The 22,032-nt window shown below is 47.2% G+C and overlaps 1 protein-coding gene across 1 annotated transcript in view; it reads right to left on the bottom strand.

Annotated features, from left to right (window-relative positions):
* Positions 1-5,513: 5,513 nt before the first annotated feature.
* The window catches only part of C2H1orf198 (chromosome 2 C1orf198 homolog), a 33,571-nt gene continuing 17,052 nt past the window's right edge, over positions 5,514-22,032 (bottom strand). Inside the window, exons 3-4 of the mRNA XM_046654095.1 lie at positions 12,125-12,676; positions 5,514-8,651 (exon numbers count right to left, since the gene is read on the bottom strand). Of these exons, the coding sequence (XP_046510051.1) occupies positions 8,595-8,651; positions 12,125-12,676 (609 nt within the window). The 3' untranslated portion in view covers positions 5,514-8,594. The remainder of the gene's footprint in view (positions 8,652-12,124; positions 12,677-22,032) is intronic.

Genomic DNA, 22,032 nt, shown 5'->3' on the forward strand with positions numbered 1-22,032 from the left:
GAGAAGTCTGTAGTAATTCTCCCCTCCGCTGCCCCCACGCCCCCCCCATACTCAATATATCTATTTTCCCTCTGGCTGTTTTCACAGAATTTCTCTTTATTATTGACTTTTAGCCATTTGTAGCATGCTTTGGCATATGTGTGTGTGTGTGTTTATCCTACTTGGGATTCATTGAACTTTTTGAATCTGTGGGCTTATAGTTTTTGTTGAATTTGAGAAAATTTGGCCATTATTTCTTCAAATATTTTTTTTTCATCTCTCTCTCTTCTCCTTCTGGGACTTTGATTATTCATATATCAGCTCACTTAATATTTTCCCATATGACACTGAAACTCTGTTCATTTTTTTTCCCAATCTTTTTGCTTCATTTTGGATAGATTCTACTGCTATCTTCACATTCACTTTTGTCTGCAGTGTATCATCTAATTTTAATCTACTCCACTGAAATTTTTATTTCAGATATTGTTTCATATCTCTAAGTTCCATATCTCTCTTCTTCACGTTTTACTTTACATCCTTGAACATATAGATCATATTTATAATAACTGTTTTACCAACCTGTCTGCTAATTCCTTCATTTCTGTCATTTCTGGGTTCATCTATGGACTAATTTTTCTACTTATGAGTCACATTTTCCTGCCTATTTGTATGTCTAATAATTTTTGATTGTTTGCTGGACATTGTGAATTTTATTTTGTAATATTCCTATAAAGAGTGTTGGACATATTCTGGCAGGCATCTGTTATTTGTGAATTGGTTTGACCCTTTCATGCCTTGTTTTGAAACTCTTTTAGGGCAGTGCTAAAGTATTCTTTATTCTAAGGTTAATTTAGCCCCACTCCTACTGCATGGCCCTTCTAGGATCTCTCATGAGAACCCCCACATATTCAACATGGTCTGCATTCTGGCTGGATGGGAACTTGAATGACTCCTGCCCTTGTGTGAACTCTGGGAACTGTTTATCTTACAACTTCCTGATAACTGCTATTTGCTTGGAAGTCGTTCTTGCCCAACCCATTAGAGTTTCATCCTACGCATGTACAGATTGGCTTGAGCCAAAGACTTAAGGGGATTCCTATGCAGATTTCTAGAGATCTTCCTCTCTAGAACTCTGCCCTTTCAATTCTAGCCCCCTTTGCCTCCCCAACTCCAAATTATTCTCACCTCAGCAAGCTTGCCAGGCTCTATTTCCCTCTCCCTGTGCTGCAGTCCAGAAATTGCCTCCAACATACTCGAGGGGAATCCCATGCATATTTCTGAAGCTCTTTCTCTGCACAGTTCCCTCCCGCAAATTCCATCTATCTTCTCCTTCCCAAACTCGTTCCCCTCAGCTCAGCGAGTCTTCCTGCAACAAAGTTTAGAAAATGCCTCAAGTCAGAAAGCCAGGAAAATCATAAGGCTTACTTCATTTGTTTCTCTTCTCTTGGATCACAGTCCCGCATTGTTTGTTGTCCAAAGTCTATAAATCATTGTTTCATATATTTTCTCCAATTTTCTAGTTGTTTATAACGAGGGTAAGTCTAATCCCAATTACTCTATCATGACCAGAAGCAGAAAACTTGTTTACTTTTAACAATTTTCAACTATAAAATTGTTCGTGTGGTCATATGTTCAGTCTGTCTCCTCCACTAGAATGGAAGCTGGCTGAGGGTAGCAACTACGTCTGTATTACATCCTACTGAGTTGCCAGTGCCTAGCACCAGCTGCAACATAGTAAGAGCTACGAAGGAAAATATATATTGTTGCAATCCTGGGGCTAGATGTTGGCATGAATCAGTGGAGACAAAGTGAGGGGGTGGAGGGAGGAAAACGGAGCACATGGCACAAGGAGAACTGCCAGCATCCATGTGGTTGCCAGACTTGCATTTGGATCTCATTTCCAGTCTGAACTGTCCTTGTGACACAGGCTTTCCCCTTGGATCTGGACATTTTCACAATAAAAGATCAGCAGTAAATGCTGCAAAATGTTGGTATTGTGTTAAAGCAGCAGACTGTGTTTTCCACACTTTCTGTAATGTAGTTAGAAAATTTTAAGTAATTTTTAAAGGTCCTCACACATATTATTGTCTATGATTTTATTGCATGACAAATCCTCAGTTAGGGTAAACTTCAGGTTGCTGTGGTAAAGGCACTGGCCAACTGATGAAATCATCTCCTCTGCACAGTGTCCTGCCCAATCTCACACAGCCTGTGTGATTTCTGTCCCCAAAGAACAGGGCATCAGGTGTCACCAATTCCTACCCTCACTCTCCTCCCAGCCTGCTCAGCCAGCCCATCTGCTGTTACAGAAGTGCCTGGATTGATCCAGTAGGCTTATAGATGTGGGCTGATGTGTGACTATTGAGTCACAGAAATTGCAACCAAATAGAGCCAAGCCACAAAATATCTAACCAATGTTGCCCAAGGGCCACCTCCAACCTAACACACCAGCTAAACAAATGAATCTCCTGTCTGATGGGAGAGAGCAGTAACAGGCTGAGATCACAAGAGATATCAGATTTCTTTGCAACTAGGCTCCTACTGGCACTTGATCACCATTGGTCCATTCCAGATCTGTTCTATTTTTTTCCTGCCACTTTTATTTCCACCTCTCCTCCTCCCATAAGCAATCATTCCATTGATAAATATGTCTTGTTTTATGTGCATGTTTTTAATTTATGCAAATTGCATTGTTCTGTATTTCGCTTCTTCCCTTTTTTCACTAAGTAAAATATTTGTTCAGATCGATCCATGCTGCCATGTGTACATCTAATTTGTTGCTTTTTTTTCTTTGTGAGAAAGATGGGCCCTGAGCTAACATCCATGCCAATCTTCCTCTACTTTGTATATGGGATGCTGCCACAGCATAGCTTGATAAGTGTAGGTCTGTGCCCGGGATCTAAACCTGCGAACCCCAGCCTGCCAAAGCAAAATGTGTGAACTTAACCACTATGCCACCAGGCCAGCCCCTTAATTTGTTGCTTTTAAGTGCTAGATGATAATCCATAGTGTGGGTCCATCAGATTTTATCTATCTTCCCATTGATAGACATTCAGCTTGCCTCCCACTCCTAACACAGCACTGCAACAAACAGCCCTGTACACATGAAGTGCCTGTGTGAGAATCCCTTCCACATATATACTGGAGGGGAACTATGGAGTCACAAGATATATATATATATATATATATCTCTACACTTAGTCTGGCAAAATAGTACCACATTACTCTTGACACAATGGCTGTACCATTCCTCTATCCCAGGATTTTTTGACCTTGACACTATTGACATTTTGGACCGGATTATTCTTTGTCGTGAGGGGCTGTTCTGCACACTGTGGGATGTCTGGCAGTATCTCTGGCCTCCACCGACTAGATGCCAACAACATACTCTCCCTCGATTGTGATGATAAAAACTCTCTGCCAATACTACCCAATGTCCCCAGGGGGCAAAATCACCCCCAGTTGAGAACCACTGCTCCATCCCATCCCTACCAACACTTGGCATTATCCAGCTTTTTTTTTTTCTGATTATCAATTATTGTAACCAACTTTTCATACGCTTGACAGTTTTTAAGGATTTTCTCTGATGTCAATTCTCTGTTGAGGTTGCTGGCCTCCTTTGTTGATCTGCAGAAGTGCCCTATATATTTTTTAAACTTGTCCTTTACCGGAATGGATGTAGCAAATATCTTCTCCTATCCTTTCAGCTAATTAACTCTATCCATAGTGTACTTCACTGATAGAAATTCTAAATTTTTATGTATGAGATGTATCGATATTTTGCTTTTTGGTTTTTACTTTTGAACTTTTATTAAAGAAGTCCTTTTTTGCCCTACGTCACAAGATATGTCCCTCTGTTCGCTTTATACTTTTGTCTTTTATAATTTGGTCTTGATCCATATGGAGCCCGCCTTCTGTGTAGTGTTGGCTAGGAACCCACGTTTCTCTCTCTCCATGTGGTAAATCCTCCTTCCCATGTGGTATCACTTTGACTATAAATTAAGTTCCCTTTTATGCAGGGTCTGTCCCTGAGCTCTGCATCCTGTTTCACTGATCGAACCACCTATCCTTGCACTAATACCCACAACCACATTTCTATGGCCTTGTAACATGTTTCCATAACTGATAGAGCAAGGCCCTCCTTTATTCTTCAGTGAACTATTATTTTCCCAATTTAGAATTTGTCAAATGTCTCAAAATATCCGACAGCAATTTTTGTTGAGGTTACACTAACTTTATAACACGATTTGGGGAAAATTAACATTTTAATAATATTAAGTTACCTCACCCAGGATTATTCAGATCTTCTTCTACAACTTCTATTTTCTTTTTATAGTTTCTTCTAGAGAGGTCTTTGTGTACTTGTTGGAAGTTGATTCCTGGACGTTTTATACTTTTGATTGCCATTACGAGTTGGGATCTTTTTATTTAAGTTTCTAGTTGGTACTGCTGCTCTTAATTTTTAAGTTGACCTTACATCCAGAATTGCTCACTTGTTTTCTGCCTGAGTTTGGGTGGGGTTCAGATTTACCGATTTCCTCTTAGGGTGCTCCCCTCTTGGTATCAAGGCACCTGGAAAGCTGATAAATTCATTAGGAAATTGCATGTGCGCATGGGATCAGACCAAAGAAATTGCTAGAAAAGCCCTATGAACACCCCGCCCAACAACAGAGAGCATTCTTATTCCCCAGATTCAACATCTTGCCTCCTGGTTGTGAAGTATCTAGGTGAATGGCCCCCTTCTTGAATAGAAATGCTTTTTTTTTTTTTAATATGTTAGTGCCACATACTGGGCTACCATAAAAGTTGCCAAACCTACAGGCTGGGGAGCTATTTGCCTCCTCTCATAATGTGTAAATGTAATAACCCAACACTTGCTGGCCCACGAATGTCATCACAATTGCTATCTACCAATAAGCCAGCAAGTACCATCACTTGCACATCAAAGAAATCTTTGGTCCCCAAGGCAGCAAGGCCCCACCTGCGTGATGATGTTAGAAGTCTGTCAACCCAAATCACCATTTTCCTGAGGGGCATTAGTTTTAAAAGCTTATTTGATGTGGAAAATTGAGATCTAAAAATTCTCTTCGGTCTATAGTTGGTAACTAACCACCTACACAGGAATGTATGGAATGAGACTGACTGGCTATGCTTAACTTCGTTATTCCTCCAAAGAAAACCAGCTCCAACCAGATTCAAGGCGAAAGTTTTCCAGGAGATGGCATCTGCTCTTCTGAGCCAGTCACTTGATGTTATAAGCTTGTCTTTGGATAGACTTGCTGTGGCTTCCAGGCCACCGGAGTGCTGCAGAGGAGTCCTCCAGAAGGCAGCCCGTCCCTCTGCTGGGGGCCTGTGCATCGTGGTCACTGCTTCCCACAAACCTGCAGGGGGCCAGAGTCAGGACTGTGCAAAGTGGGCTTTTGGAAGAGGTTTCAAGCTGGCTTTGGCTGGTATGAATCTTTTTTTCTCTTCCGCGTTCAACAACAATCATTTTAATAGGCTTCCTGACTCCAGTAGAGGCTAAACTAGACACATTTTAGCATATTTTAAATGGCTTTATTAAAGGCTATTAATATAAAATACAACCAAGTTACAAGTAGTCAGTAAGAATTCTCACTTTTGAAAACGTGTATCAAAGAAAGGGAGAGACAAAGAAAGGGAGGCCGCCCTGACATCCACGTGGGGTGCAGCATGGGCTGTGACAGACCCCCGCTGTTCCCAAAGCAGGAAGCACTCCCAAACCCCGAGGGTGGGGGAGGGATCCCCAGGGGAAAGACCCGAGACTGGCTTCTGACTTTGTGGGGAAGATTTTACAAAATATAGTCACCCAAAGCAAGACACTGAATCCTTGAGCTGAATGCCAGGTGCAGAGGAGAGCGGCGGAGATCCAAAACCACACATAGGCTTCAGCTAAAAAGTGTGCATTTTTAAAAATAATAAATATAAACTCCTGGTTTTAGAAACTCCATCCTGATACATGGGGAAAAAAGGGTGGCAAACACCAGAGCTTCGTTTTCCCTTACTTGGACACACCAAACATCGATTCCCAGGAGCCAGGGAAGGAACCATCTTTGCGTAGACGGCCCAGGTTAAGAGGAGGATCTGGGGTCAGGCAGGATGGAGACCCACAAGCATGCGTCCTCCAGCCTCCACTTGTCCCTCTCATACTCTTCCAGTTCCGAGAGCAGAGCAAAGCAACACGACTTGAGGACTCCCTCCAGGATTTGCCAAGTTTCGATCTTACATTTAATCTCAGGAGGCTGTACCATAGGAAATTTTAAACGCTGTTGTAAAAGATAACTAGGAACTGGCTCTGTGGCCGAGTGGTTAAGTTCGCATGCACCGGTTCGGATCCTGGGTGCAGACATGGCACCGCTCATCAAGCCATGCTGAGGCGGCGTCCCACATGCCACAACTAGAAGGACCCACAACTAAAAATACACAACCATGTACCAGGGGGCTTTGGGGAGAAAAAGGAAAAATAAAATCTTAAAAAAAAAAAAGATAACTAATAAACATGGCTGGGTACCCCACAGAGTACTAAAGGAGGCATAATCTTTGAACAATCCCTCCATCTCCCCAGCTCCCGGAGAACTTGCAGGTATTATTGGGCTTTATGAGAAAGTGGGAAAGAAATCAGAATTGTCTCCCCAAAGAACAGAGAGATCACCTCGGGCTACCTGGCCCAGGCCACAGATCTTCCCTCCCTGCTACACCAACACCAAGGAATGCACACTCACGTCTGCACATTTCTTTTTTTTTGGGGATCCCGCTTTCAAGCAAGGGTTCTAAAACAGCCCTGTGCCCTCGAGGCCGCCGGTGGAGGCAGGCAGTAAGACCAGCTGTGAGGCTCAGCGGCTGATGGAAGGGGCCGCACCCTGCCGTGCTGTTCCAGCTGGGATTTCGGCTCCTTTCCCCTCACCACCATGCTAGAAACCTTTTTCCCCTTGCATGTTTCAACTGTACTTAAACGGTACAGAAAGAATCTGTATTTGCCACAATACGATCAGTAACCAAAGGAAGAAGGTCGAAGCCCAGACTCCAAGGGGCCAAAGGAAGCTTGGGGACATAACGCAACTGGCAGAAACCAAACCCAAAGTTGGCTAAGCCACAGCTCTGGCAGAAACTTGCCTGGGGAAAAAAAAAAAAAAGTTGCCATGTGCTTTACCTTGGAGCCAGATAAAATATTCTGGAAATCATTTCAGAAGGTCCTGTGAAACAGAAAGGCATTTTGCAAAAGACACACGTTGATATTGAAACCAGATGCTCACTGGCAGGGCTGGCAGGGATTAAGGCTTCAGGTGAGGAGAACACAGTGAGAGGCAATGTGTGGATCACGTTTGGGCACGTCCTGCAGGCTCACGCAGCTCAGGGGCCATCGGTCAGGGCAGAGGCTTCGCAGGGTAAGGCTCACACTCCTCCCCACCCCGCCCTGCCCCATCCCATCTGGGGCAGGGGCCACCTCGCTCCCCCGGGCAGCCTCGGAGCCGCCTCCACTGGAGCAGCAGTGGGCAGTGAAGTCCAGCTCCAGGAGACGCTGCTGCTATGATCACCAAAGTCTCCAGGAGGCGCTGCTGGGGCGATGCAGAAATGCAACACTTCCACTTCTGCTGACGTTCAGGGTTGGGGGAGGGTCCATTGTGACACAGTTTGACCAGTCCTTGGGATGAGGGACGTCCACTGCCCCTGCCAGTCTCATGCCAGAAGGCTCTAACACACCTAAGGAGAAGACCCCTGTCCTCCAGCAAATCTGCCATCTGCCTTTACCCCTGCAGAGGCCCAGGGCAGGGAATACCCAACCCCTGACGTAAGTAACAAGGAACTTCCAAAAGCAAACAAGTACAAACCCAAGAAAAGTGGTAGCCCTACAATCGCTAAATCTAGATACAAAATAATGAAAGTTAATACAAAACTTCTAAACATGCAGCTCTTCTTAAAGAATGATGAAGAGTTTGAATAAGTTTCAGGGCAGCTTAAAGACGACCTCTGCCATGTGTCAACAGTCAGTTTCCTGGAAATGACACAAGGGTGGAGGGCGGCACATGATGCAAGAAATGTGGCATCAGCAAGGGAAGCCCTGGACAGCGAGGAGCATCGGGCAAAAAGTCATGGGGGGCAAATCCTTCCATGGTCACAGCCAGCGCGCTGATGTCATTACTGCTAAGGACATCACTAACAGTCACCCATCAAAGTGACTCCATACATTTTAAAAAGGGAGGCGAGGAAGGAGAAAGATGGAAATCACTTTTATGATTTTTGTGACATGGCTGAGGAAACTCTTTCTCTGGGGGGTGGGGGCGGAATTGGGTGGCGCTGGAACAGAAGTTTTATTTATAAGATTTACTGAATTCCTAACAGTCTTTAAAAATTCCAAATGTAAAACTTCTGTTATCAAATCATTGAAAATAGCATATATATCTGGTCTTACCAAAAAGGGAAAAAACTGGAAATCTGAACAAGAAAATATTTACCAGTTTCCAAATGGTTAAGAAAAGAATGTACAGAAACCGGGAAAAGACACAGAAAATGCTGCCCTTTTCATCCTCCTCCGCCACGCCACTTTGGAAAACATCTTGGGGTTCTTGGTTTTATTTTTTTTTTTTGTCTAACCCATTTTACCAATTGTCCAGAAAATCAAATCCTGTCTTCAAGACGACATTACTTGAGCTGACCTGTGGAAGGGACAAAAACACCAAAGTAAGGCATGAGGGTTTTTTTAGTTACGCATAATCTAAAAACAGCATCTCATTTAAAATGACCCAAATGAAACAGCCTGCTTCCGTCTCAGAGGCTCCCTGACCTCAATTTGCCTCAGAGCTTGGAACCAGAAAATTAAATAAAATTCGACGCAAGCTGCACTCTGCCAGAATCCAACACTTGCCCCTGTCCAACCCCAGGCATGTCTGTGAGCAGCTGACAGACCCTACCTACAGACAAAAGGAGAAAAATGTATCATTTCTATTTCTGAATGACAGGCATGTTTAAATTTAGTCATCATGGATGAGAGAACAAGTTACAGAGACAGTCCTTCTAATGTAAAACTCACACGCACAGACAAAACAAAAAGAAGTTGCAAAGTTGAAAGAATGACAAATATGGGGAAAGGATGTAAAGTACTTCTTTCAGGTTATGTGGAAGGTTCTGGAGTGATTTTCCCTAATCCAGGGACATCCTGGGTTCCTACTAGTTTCTTAAATGTGGTGGTATTTCACTCTGCTCTGTGCACAGAAGTCTATTCTTTCAGAGGATTTCATCCTCTCTCTCCAACCCCCACACAAACATTTCCCTGCTTCTTTTTACAATTAAGACTCTCACATTCTTTATATAAACGCTTCCATCAGAGGAAGACCCAACTGCAGAGTATCAGAGAAAGAGCCCTAGACAAGGACAGAGGCAAGCTGAGCAGCTCTGTAAGAAGGAGCCGATGGGCAGGAAGATTAGAGATACAAAACAAAGAGGAGAGATGGGGCACGCACTAGAGGAGGCAGGAAAGGGAGGGGCCAAAAATGCTGCTTCAGATGCTGGGAAACCTGAAGGAGAGGACAGGCTGGAAGGTTGACATGGAGCTGACGGAAGGTGGAGGGAGTACCCATGACAGGGCTCCCTTTCTTCAGGAGGACAACTGATGAGGTCATCTGCTGACAGAGGCGTGGAAGCACCTGGAACCCCATTCCAGGAAACACCCAGAGGATGACCACAGCTCAACAACAAAAAAACACCCCAATTAAAATTGGGCAAGGGATTTGAACAGACATTTCTCCAAGGAAGATATACAAACAGCTAACAAGCACATGAGGAGATGCTCAACATCACTAATCATTAGAGACATGCAAATTAAAGCCACAAAAAGACAGACACCATCTCACACCCACTAGGATCGCTGTTATCCAAAAAGGAAAAAGAAAACAAGAGTTGGTGAGGATGCAGAGAAACTGGAATCCTTGTGCACCGCTGGTGGGAATGTAAAATGGTACAGCCACTGTTGGAAAACAGTATGGCGGTTCCTCAAGAAGACAAACATAGAGTTACCATACGATGCAGCAATTCCTCTTCTGGGTATACCCCAAAAGAATTGAAAGCAGGGACTCGAACAGATACTTGTATACCCATGTTCATAGCAGCATTATTCACAATAGCCAAGAGGTAGAAATAACCCAAAGGTCCATCAACAGATGAATGGATAAACGAAATGTAGTATGAAATACTCCAGTCACTAAAGGACAAATACTGTATAATTCCATTTCCATGAGGGACCTAAAGAAGGCAAATTCATAGAGACAGAAAGGAGAACAATGGTTGCTAGGGGCTGGAGGAGAAGGAATGGGGAGCTGCCAATGTTTTTCAAGATCAAAGAGTTCTGTGGATGGATGGTGGTGATGGTTGCAAACCAATATGAATGTATCTGATGCCACAGAACTGTATACTTAGTATTTTAAGGCTCATTTTATGTTACATATATTTAGCTACAATAAAACTTTTTCAAAGATACATTAAGGAAAAGAAAAGACAGCCAAGGAGACTGGATGGCCCTAACATGGAGAAAACCACATCCTGGGCTTGCCCAACAACAAGAGAGCCAGGAGCCCAGTGGGGTGCACAGAGAGGTGGGGGACCAGGGGAGGAGAGCCGCTGAAGTATGCCTGCTTGCCTTGCCAGTAGGTCATGTCCCCCAGCTCCAAAATCCAGACCCAGTCCTCAAGAATGGGTCACTGGCTGTCTGGGCAGCTCCCACAGAGAAGGCCTAATATGGTTTGGAGCTGTGACAGCCCTGGGTGCAGAGCCTCCCAGGGGGTTGCTCTGAAAGCAGCAGGACTTGCAGGCTGCACGCACACTGAAGTATATGTTTAAAAGCAAGATCTCGCTCATCACCGTCTGGTCCCATCCCAAGGCCACAACTAGCAGGGAGCACTCCCAGGAGGCCAAGAGGGACCCCTCATTTTCTTCCCTCTGGCTGTCCTCATTGGTGAGCAAGCTGCTCCCCCTTCCCAGCCCTTCCTCCCTCCTGCCCTCCCCCCAGCAGGACTCAGCCAGCACTCTGACCCATCCCGAAATGCTCTGAATGCCAGAAAGCATATCAGGGGAAATGCTGTCGTCTCCAAGATGGACAGGACATGGACCATTGTCTGTGGTCGCATCCAGTCCATGATTTCCCCCAGAAATGGTTCTCTCCCTTGTCTATTTCCAAAGGATAGCTTTGTTCATTATAAAACACTGCCTCAAAGAAGGTCCCCCTCTGAAATACGACTATTTATCTATATTTTTGGGGGTTTTGTGCAATCCTCCAACACTAGTTCCATTTAACATCATAATCAGACATCTTGTCTTCTCTTTGCTCACTCAATTTCTTAGGAAATGCAGACCAACTATAAAGACAACGGTAATGGTCACCGCTCCCACAAAGAAACAGGAGAACATTCAGAGGCCGCTCACGCTATTTATTCTCGCGGAGTCCCTCTTTCCTCACGACACACTCTCCCTCACCCAGTGAGCCTCTCAGATCTTTCTCTTGCTTCTCCTCTATCCCCTAGAAAGAACTCCATTCTTTAGGACTCCTCTCTGGACCCCTATTCCGGCCCTGCTTTGAAATGAGTAGCTGCCAATCACTCCTTGAAAGAAGAGTCTCCTCTGGTCCCTGAGGACAAGCACGGCCACTCTTGGCAGAGGCTCTGGGGTCCCTGCTTCCTCCATGTCCCCATCAGACCACCCGCTGATCCCTTCCTCACTAATGCCCCAGCCAACGTTACAGGTCCCCCTGGTTCAGTGGGCCTCCAAACCCCTCCCACACTGGCTGCCTCCTCCCCGTGAGACCCCCTGTTCACTGCCCCCTGCCCTCCCTTCCTGATCTGCCCTCACACACCTGGGGAAGGGCAGTGGGCATCTGCAACATAATCACATAACAGACTGACACTCATGGCACCAAGTTGGACTCACAAAACTTATCTCCTTGCATTTCTGTCAGTCACTGAGCTGCGTAACAAGCCAGCAGTCCTCACCCCGAAAGTCCTCCAAGGGCTGGGCAGAGAAAAGGAGGAGGAAGGGGAAGACGAAGAAAGCGTGGGCATCTGCGGCCCACCCGTCCCGTAGGAAGTCTCCCCAGGTCACTCCCGGAGGAGGGGGCCACCTGGCCTGAAGCAAGGCTACCCACCTGTGCAGGCATGGGTTCCGAGAACAGAGCATCCTCCACATCCTCCGCATCTTCCTGCCTGGCCTCGGGAGAGAGCAGCTTCCCCATGGGCTCAGAGCGGGTGGTTTCGTTCAAGGTGCTGGTGCAGGTCTGGACAGGCTGGGGCCTCTCGTGCTCGAGACTGATGCTGGGAAGGACACGCTGCTCCTGGCGGAGGTTGCTGGGCCTTTCCACTTTGACCTCCTTGTCCTTCAGGGCGGGGTCCTGCCGATAAGAGGCAGGCAAGACCTTTTCACCTTTCTCCATGGACTTGATCTGGCTGGGGGTCAGCGACTGGAACTCAGCCTCAGGCCCCTCGCCCCGGGACCGCTCTGCATTGATCTTCCAGAAGGATGCTTCTTCTTCCTTCCGGGTAGGACCCAGAGCGTCCAGGCTGGAGGACTTGCTGCCCTGGGAAGATCGGAGGGCCTGCGAGCCCTGAGAAACTTTGGAGAGTTGCCTCGGCTCGCTGGTGGCAGCGCCGCAGCTCGGCTCTTGGATGGATAAGGAGGAGATGCTGAACTCCATCTGACTCTACAGCCGGGACACAGGAAGGAAAAAAAAGAGAAAGCAATCTTATAATCAACAGAAACAGGTGTGCCAGCTCACACAACCTCCCCCAACAGCAATAACCATGGTTGTTGTCCATTTGCTGGAACCTCCTGTCTGTCCTGGGTGGTTATTTTTAGGACTGCCACCATGTACCTGAAACACAGCAGAAGCTTTGATACCAAGACTCTGTCACACTCTGAGCCACAAACAGCTCCAAGACTCCTGAATCTTATGATGATGAAGGCCTCTCTGCTTGGTGAGCAGAGCACCCACTTGTCTCCTCAAGGGTGATTCCAGCACCTTCTGAGGAGGAGCTGCCTGGTGGGAGACTGCCCTCCATGGGAGGGTGATGAGTAAGGCCGCACAGCTCAGCCTAACCCAGCCCTCCCCTCCAGGGCCTCTTCCCTCCCGACCTACAGGGGCGGACAATGGCGAAAGAAAGCCAACAGAGCCAGACCCTGCTCTCCTGGACTAAACCAAGAAAGTCAAGGGCAGGCCTGAGTACTGCTGTGGAGACCTGACCCTCCCCTTGTCCGAGACTCCATCTTCACACCTGCCATGGACTGAATTGTGTCCCCCCACCAAATCCATATGTCAAAGCCCTAACTCCTAAAGTGCTGGTATTAGGAGCTGGAGCACTGGGAGGTAATAAGAGAGACGATCTCTCTCTCTACCATGTGAGGACCCAGCAAGCAGGTGGCCATCTGCAAACCAGGAGGGGAGCTCTCACCAGAAACTCACCACGCTGGTACTCTGATCCAGGGCTTCCCACCTCTAGAACCATGAGAAATAAATGTCTGGTGTTTAAGCCCCCCACAGTATTTGTTACAGCAACCTAAGCTGACCAAGATAGCACCTTGCTGCAGACATTTCCTCTTTAGACCCCCAGCAGGCAGGGCACAGCCCACAGCCCCGTATCTGAGTGCTCCAGAAACACTGTCCTGAGTCCGAGGCTGCCAGCCACGGTGACGTCTAAACATTGTAGTGCTGAGCTGTTCTGACCAACAGATCATCAGATGGAAACCTAAACCCCTTCCCTTTACAGCAGAACACACAGGAGAACCTCATCTCTCAAGCTCTGCAGAGAAAGCAACTTGCCATGTCAATCATTTCTAAAATCAATCTTGAAATTTCTCTTCCTCGTGACTTCTGCTCCCTCATACACCCCGTCGTCTTTGTTTTTTAATAAAAGTAACAAAACTACAATACAGCAAGTTTTTGAATTTGAAAAAAGAAGTAACAAATCATTCACAACCCTTCCCATAATCACTACTACTTTTCATATTTTTGTGTGTTTTCATACACATATTTTACGAGGTTGCAATTCTGTTATACATATTGTTTTGGGTATTGTTTTTTCACTTAATCATAAGCATCATCCATGGTGCGACATGGTCTTTGTAACCATTATTTTGAATGGGTGTAAAATTGGGTAGCTGCCCCATCATCTACTTGACCATTTTCTTATTATCTGACAATTTGCCAGGTCTAATCTTTGTTGTCATAATTAAGGTTGCCACGAACATCTTCACACATCTATAGCTCTCCCCCATTTGGAGTTAATTTCTTCAGATAGATTTCCAGAGGTGAAATATCCAAATACAAAAGGTTTCCACCTCTCTTTTTTTATGGTTCTAGATGCAAACCACCAAATTTGTCTTCCAGGGGCTGCCCAATTTCTAATGCCGAAGCTATATATTGGAGTAGCATTTTCAGGCACCGCTTCCTTATCATCACTGAGTATAATAATTTAAAACTGTCTGTGCTCACTTACATACAAAACATGGTTCTTTATCACATTAATGCATATTCCTTCCCTTAATAAATTGTTGATTCAGGTCTTTTAGTTTTTACAAACAGCTCTCTCCTAGGACTCTCACCAGCGGGCACGGACGTGCTTGTCAGGGCAAAGATGAGAATCTTGCTTCTTCCACAGAAACTGCAGGCCCCGAACCCATAATGCTGCACATTCTCTCAGTCTGAGACTCTCCTAAAAGCCCGGATTCTGACGACCAGAGGTGTCCCCTCAAGGCTCAAAAGATGAGATGATGAGGTGAGGAAGGACTCAAGTTAAAATTGCAAGCACAGGCTGCCTTGAAGCTCAGTGTTACAAGAAATAAAACCCAAGAAAAAGACGTCCAAGCTCTGGCCCTGCCAGTGCTGTGGTTCAGAACGATGGAGATGACAGAGCACATCCAAGGCTTCAGGCATACTTCTTGTTGTTGTTGGGTTTTTTTCTTTTCTTCTTTCTACAAATGAGACAATGGAGGTTTGGTGCAATTGATTAAATTATCCTAGGTCAGTCCAGTCCGAGATTGTGCAGCTGGAATTTCAACCTGGAACAAGAGACTCCAAGGCCTGAAGCCGTGCTGGCCATCACACACATATAAAAAGCCAGTGGCCACCAGGGACAACATCCATGGAAACACCGGAGAGCCTTGTACAGGCAGGATTTCTACAAGAATGTCAGTGACCTAGTTTGATTTTTAAAGGGCTGTTAATTGTTTTTTCACTTGAGGTCATATTGGCTGATAACATTGTGTAAATTTCAGGGATATATTGCTATACTTCAGTTTCTGTACAGACTGCATCATGGTCACCACCAATAGTATGGTTTTTATGCGTCACCATACACATGTGCCCCTTTATTCCTTTCACCTTCTCCCCACCCCCTTCCCCTCTGGTAACCATTCATCTGTTCTCCTTACCTATGTGTTTGTTTATCTTCCACATACGAGTGAAGTCATATGGTATTTGTCCTCCTCTGCCTGACTTAAATCTCTTAGCAAAATACCTTCAAGGTCCATCCATGTTGTTGTAAATGGGACGATTTTGTCTTTTTTATGGCTGAATAGTATTCCACTGTAAATATATACACCACATCTTCTTTATCCATTCATCCGGTGATGGGCACTTGGGTTGCTTCCACGTCTTGGCTATTGTCAATAATGTTACAATGAACACAGCGGCGCATAAATCTCTTTGAATTGTTGATTTCATGTTCTTTGGATAAATATCCAGTAGTGGGATAGCTAGATCATATGGTATTTCTATTTTTAATTTTTTGAGAAATTTCCGTACTGTTTTCCATAGTGGCTGCACCAGTCTACATTCCTACCAGCAGTATATGAGGGTTCCCTTCTCTCCACATCCTCTCCAACATTTGTTACTTCTTGTCTTGTTGATTATAGCCATGCTGATAGGTGTAAGGTGATATCTCATTATAGTTTTGATTTGCATTTCCCTAATAATTAGTGATGTTGAACATCTTTTCATGTGCCTGTTGGCCATCAGTATGTCTTCTCTGGAAAAATGTCTGTTCAGATCCTCTGTCTACTTTTTGACTGGATTGTTCACTTTTTTGTTGTTGAGTTGTAAGTTCTTTATATATTTTGGAAATTAACCACTTGCTAGATACACGATTTGCAAATATTTTCTCCCAGTTGGTCGACTGTCTTTTTGTTTTGTTGACAGTTTCCTTTGCCATGCAGAAGCTTTTTAGTCTGATGTAGTCCCATTTGTTTATATTTCCTTTTGTTTTTCTTGTCTGAGTAGACATGGTACTTGCAAAGATGCTGCTATGACTGATGTCAAAGAGTGTCCTGCCTATGTTTTCTTCTAGGAGTTTTCTGGTTTCAGGTCACATTTAAGTCTTTAATCCATTGTGAGTTAATTTTTGTGTATGGTGTAAGATAATGGTCTACTTTCATTCTTTCACACGTGGCTGTCCAGTTTTCCCAATATCATTTACTGAAGAGACTCTCTTTTCTCCGATGTATGTCCTTGGCTCCTTTAAAGCACTATTTCTGAGTGAACCATTCTCAATACTCTGCATATTTCCAAATTCTACAATAGAATACAGGGAGATTATGGGCCTAGAGATGATGGTTTCTTTAAATAGGCAAATTGCTAAAAAATAGCTCGGAAGTGGGGACCAAGACTCAGAGAACAGAACTAACTTTGATCTGGAAATTATAGTGTAAGGAAGGCACTTAAAACTGAGCACTTCATCAAACCCCAGGCTTTTTTAGGATCAACAATTTCTCCAGTGGTGATCTCTGCTTAGAAGCCTCTGGAAGGCTAGGTTGAATATCTGTCTATGTGGAGGCAGCCGTGGGCCAGGCCAGGGATGCTGGGAAGAGTAGGCGGTCACAGTGGTTCCTGGTTGCTTCAGGGCTGCTGTCGAAAGGGCACCGAGCAGCACTCAGCTGGATGTGACATCCTCGAACAGAATGACAGAGGCTGTTCCCACGGCTCCCTGGACAACTGGAGACCACGTGACAGCTCCTCGGGGGAGGGTGTCACCTGTTAGGAGAGGGCCATGCTGACAGAAGCAGCTACTTGGTTTGGGGGGCTTTGGGGATAAAAATAAGGAAAACAGAACTCACAGAAGAAAAGAAGTTCTAGATGTTTGCTTCTAAGTGTCTTTCCCTCAGCATACATTGTTTTTGATTTTGCAAATAAAATAAGACTACAATCTCCCTTAAAAAACCAGTCCTCCTCGATCAGCTGTGCTGGTGCTGGGTCTCCTTCCTACTCCTCACCCCAGAGGACAAGAGGTCATTGTCCCTGACATACCTGTTGGGCAGGGGGCAGGGGAGGAAGGGAGAAAAGGAGCAAAGTGTCTTTTTTCTTGTCTGGGTCTCATTTTATTCAGCTCCAGGAACTCCAGCAAAAGTGGCCTCGACCAAAGCCATGCGTCCAGGACTGTGGCCCCCAGGGATCTCATTCTACCCTGGGGGTTACCTGTCAAGGTGCCTACGACAGACAGCACCAGAGAGAGGGAAATGCAGCTGCGAACTCATTTACAAAGACGCACAGTCGTGCGGGTCATATGCACGTGGCGCCTTCCACTTAGCTCCTTCTGCCATTTTACAGGAGGTTCTACTGTTTTCCAGCTTCCGAAACTCCACCCCAACCCAGCTTTCCTCTCTCTTGGCCATGCCCCCTTCTCTCCCAGACCAGGGCTCCTCGTGGGCTGCCCCTGCTGGCTGTGCTTTCTCCCTCGGAGACATCCAGGAGCTCCTCCGAGCCCCATGTCTACCAGACACCCAACCAAGATGCTTACAGGTACCTCCCACCTCCAGCTCCAAAACCAGTCACCCTCCTCCCCTTAAACCCCCTCCTCCTCTGTAAAGGGCAAAACCACCCAGCAGCTACCCAATCACAAACCTGGGCTTTTTTCCTTTTTAGTAAAAAGGGAGTAATAATCATTGTTACCCCATTGGACTGTTGTCAAGATTAAATGAACAATGTGCCTCAGGGTTTTAGCACAAGGCCTGACACACAGTAACTACTCAGTAAATGCAAACTACTTCCTTCTTCCCCTGAGTTCTGCGTGGTCTGAGGTCAGCTAAGCTCCACCTCCACGATCACAAGCTATGGGGGCATCTGTAGTATTCCCACTGGTTCCCTTCTGGCTCGGGCTCCTCTCACACCTTCCTGGGGGCACCCAGGGTGTGGTGCGTGGTGCCTGTCAGCTGTAGCTGGACACGCAGGAAGTGTCTGTGCTTGGAATAAACAGCAGAGCTGGCATGAATGCTACTCTGGAGCGCACGCCCTCTGGGGCATGGAGTCTGAGCTGCGAAGCTCCCCATGGGTATGGTGGCCGAGCCTTTGTCCTGTCCTGCCCTTTCCCTGAGTCTATAGTTCTGGGACTGTTGGCAACTCTGACCTCCTCACCTTCTACCAGCCCTTTAAAGGTCATGCCATACCGGAGGTTCTGAGAGATGGGTGTGAAGGGGCCCTGGGCACCTCGGGGCCCTTCTGACCCTGGAATAGATGGGTGAGTCTGCCTCATGGAACTGACGGGCTAGCAGGGGGACCACTTCTGGACCCAGCAATGAGAGCTGTCCCACCTTGATCTGGGGCCCAGCACAGGTACAGAGCCTGGCAGAGAGAAGGGGAGGAAAGTGGAAAGACAATGAACTTCCGGATGCAATTTTTTCACTTCTGGAAAAAAGTGTTTTTCCAGGTGGGAAAAAGAGCTCTTGGGAAAGGCGGTGAAGCCAGCCCCACCCCACAGCCCTGAGCAACACAGAGCAGGGGCCCCGGGAGAAGACACTGCGGGTGAAGAACAGCTGCTGGGTCAGACTCCAGCTCGTCCAGGCAGGAAGACAGCGTGGGGAGATTCAACTCGGTGGTCTTATGAGGTCTTTGAGACGGGAGAGATGGGGGAATAAACAGGAAGCCCTGGCCCCTTGCAGAGATGCTGACAGCCCCACCCTGAATGCCCCAAGTGCTAGTCAAAGCCCCAGGGAAGATGTGCTAGAAGGATTTAGTCCCGACGAGCCGGGACTGGGCATCGGTCACCCACGTGGGGAACCGGGTCTCAGCTGGCCACGTCCGTTCTAAAAACAGAAAGACCACAACTGAGCCCAGTATCTATTTTTACGTCCCACTCACTGGAGAGGAATGTGTAATATTTCAGTAAAGAGGGAGAGCATGTAGCCAACACTAACTGTTTGGCTTGGCAGCCTCTGGCAGATCTAAATTGTTGAGACAAAGGCGGCAGAAACATTGTCAGAAAACATAATAGTTTAGTGGAGCAAATCCTAATAAATTCACAAAGCGTTTAACATCTATTCTCCCCACCTCCTCCTCCAAAGAAGAAAGAGGAGGAAGAAGACGGAAAGGTACTACAAACTTTTAGAATCTCAAAATTAGAAGAGACCACTTGACAGGGAAGAGACAGCATGACTCGGCCCCTGGAGATTGGGGACGTCAAACCCTCCAGGCCATCGGGGGACCAGCAGTGCCCGATGGACAGCCCACCCTTAATCCCAAGGCCCCCAACACGGACCAGGGCTGAACAGCTAAATATGTTACCAGGGAGGACGGGGAGCTAAAGAGCTGGGCAAACAAATGGATGAATCTTGCTCCGGTCCATAGTGCCCATCTGTCAGGCCCCACGGCAACGTCAGCCAGGAAACTACCAGAGACCCAATAGGTGGTGGATGTGCAGGGGCCCCGGTGCAGGGTTTAAGGTTAAGGGACAAATGATAGTCTCTGCCCTCCAGGGGTTTGCCATCTCACTGGGACAAGATGCACCCACAATCAATAAACACCCACAACACTAGTTGTGTTTTCATCTAACACAGTACTTCTCACAGGGAACACAGAAGAGGGACAATTCCAGAATTGCAGGACAGGGGTTATAAGCACGGCCCTGGGCACAGACGTCCAGCTCACATCCCTCGCTTTACGCCTTGGTTTGCTCATCCGTAAAATGAGTTGTTGTGAAGATTAAATGAGGAGATGAGCCCAAGATGCTCAGCGCAGACTGGGGCATGTGGAGAACTGCTCAGCCGTGGCTATGATTGGGAGAATCACTGGAAACTGGATTTGCGGGGGTCTGGAGGGCAGGTTGGCCCTTCAGACGCTTGGGGTGGGGGGGTGATGAGCAAAGGCACTGAGGTAAGAAAGAGCATGGCCCCTGAGGCAGGACAGAACAGTGCCTGTGCGATGGCAGCAGGGGGCTGAGCGGGCAGCAGAAGAGACCTGAGGAAAGACCCCTGGGGCCACAGGGGCAGGGCTGAGGGTACTGACATGTCATTCTACTCACACAGAGAACCAGGAAAGGTCCAGAGCAGGGGACTGCAGGTCAGCTCTGGGTCTCAGGAGGGTGAGTTAGGGACAGCATGGGGGAAGGGAGGAAAGTGACTGCTGGGCAGAGATTGAGGGGTCCTGGAGAGGAGCGCCTGGGGGCCCCAAGTGGTGCAGGAACTACACTGTGATGGGGGCACAGGGCAGCCCCATGTTACCATGCTTCTCAGAAACTTCCGGCTGGCAGTGAGGATGGACAGCCAAGCAGAGCCACAGCTTGGAACCAAGGGAATCCTCTATGTGCATCCTGCTGGAACACCCTTCTGTCCCCCCGTGGGCAGAAGACACCTGCAAGCCACAGATGGACCCCAGTTCCAATCTCTCCTCGTCCATTCAACCTGCCAGTGATCGCCTTCCCTAAGCCCCCGTGTCCTGACCCGTGGCAGGAACAGTGATACCGACCTCCCCAGGGTGAGGAATGCAACATGTGTGCAAATCCTTGATGAGGGCAGAGCACCCAGGAGGCGATCATGTTCACAAGTACTCACTTCTCTTCCCAAAGAAGGGGCTGGAAGGCCCCCACTCTGGGAATGGTCTATACTGGCCCTTTGAGATCTTTTCATCCCAAAGGAATCAAGGAATCGGTCCCCACCCAGCCTACTTACTGTCTCCAGCTGAACGTCGGGAGAAGGCCTGGGGAAGATGGAGGAAAAGGCCAGACAGCTTGGGGGAGGAAAGCAAGCGGGGGCTGGGGTGGGGTCCCCAGAGCCCAGACCCCAGCGCCAGGGCCTGACCTGCCTCCACAGGCAGTTCCTCTAAATTCCCCAGCCCAGACTGACTGGAGAATGCCAAGAATCCTCTCTGCTTCCAGCCTCCCCTCTCTGGTGCATTCCAAGTGCTGGGTTTTTTCCTCCAGAAACATCAGTAGCATGAGAGAGGAATTCACCACGGGGCCCCACGGGTACCCTCTCCCCCAGCACGCCTGCCAAGCCGAGAGTGGAAAAGATGACGACCATGACCACCCCCACAGGCATGGACAGGCAGCTCTCCCTCTGAGCCCCTTTCTGTGATGGAATTGGTCAGAGTAGCAGAGGCACCGGGCTGGAGCAGCCTCAGAAGGAAGGAAGAGGCCCAGGTAGGGAGGGATGGGCTGGGACACTGAGCAGGACTGAAGAAGCAGGTGCCTAGCTGCTACACCAAGACCACTCTGGGCTCGCTGGGCCATCAAGGGCTCTCCTGACCAGAACTGCGCTTGACTGGGGCAGCGACTCCAGGTCCCAAGCACAGACAGCACCAGTTCATTCTCTGCAGGTGGAACCAACAAGCCCGGCCTCAGGAAAGAGGCCATACAGAGGTGCGGCAATTGGGCAAGGAACCCAAATCCCCAGGATTCTTAGCTCCGCCCCCAACAGTCGTGACCTGGGGTCAGGCTTAGCTTGGCCTCAGTAGATCTGATGATGGGGGGGTGAGAAGTCAGAGCTGAGAAAGAGCTGGGCACTCAGCTGACCCTCATTAAATGTCTGTTAACCTGAAGAGCTGGAGGAAGGCATGAGATTCTATCTACCAACATGTGTGTAAGTACGTGTTAAGTGAATGGAGAAAATGACTGAAAGAATGATCGTGCGGCTAAGGCTTTTCTCCTACGTGAGTTTTGCCACTAAATGCAGCCATCTCCTCCCTGGGCTGTTTTTTGAGTGCAGAAGTGTTTACTCATCTCTGCGTCTTAAGTATGATGTCTAATACAGAGGGGATGTATAATAAATCTCCACTGAATTTTTCAAAAAATCAGTGGA

This window comes from Equus quagga, chromosome 2 (assembly GCF_021613505.1).
Source record: "Equus quagga isolate Etosha38 chromosome 2, UCLA_HA_Equagga_1.0, whole genome shotgun sequence".
Lineage (NCBI taxonomy): Eukaryota > Metazoa > Chordata > Mammalia > Perissodactyla > Equidae > Equus > Equus quagga.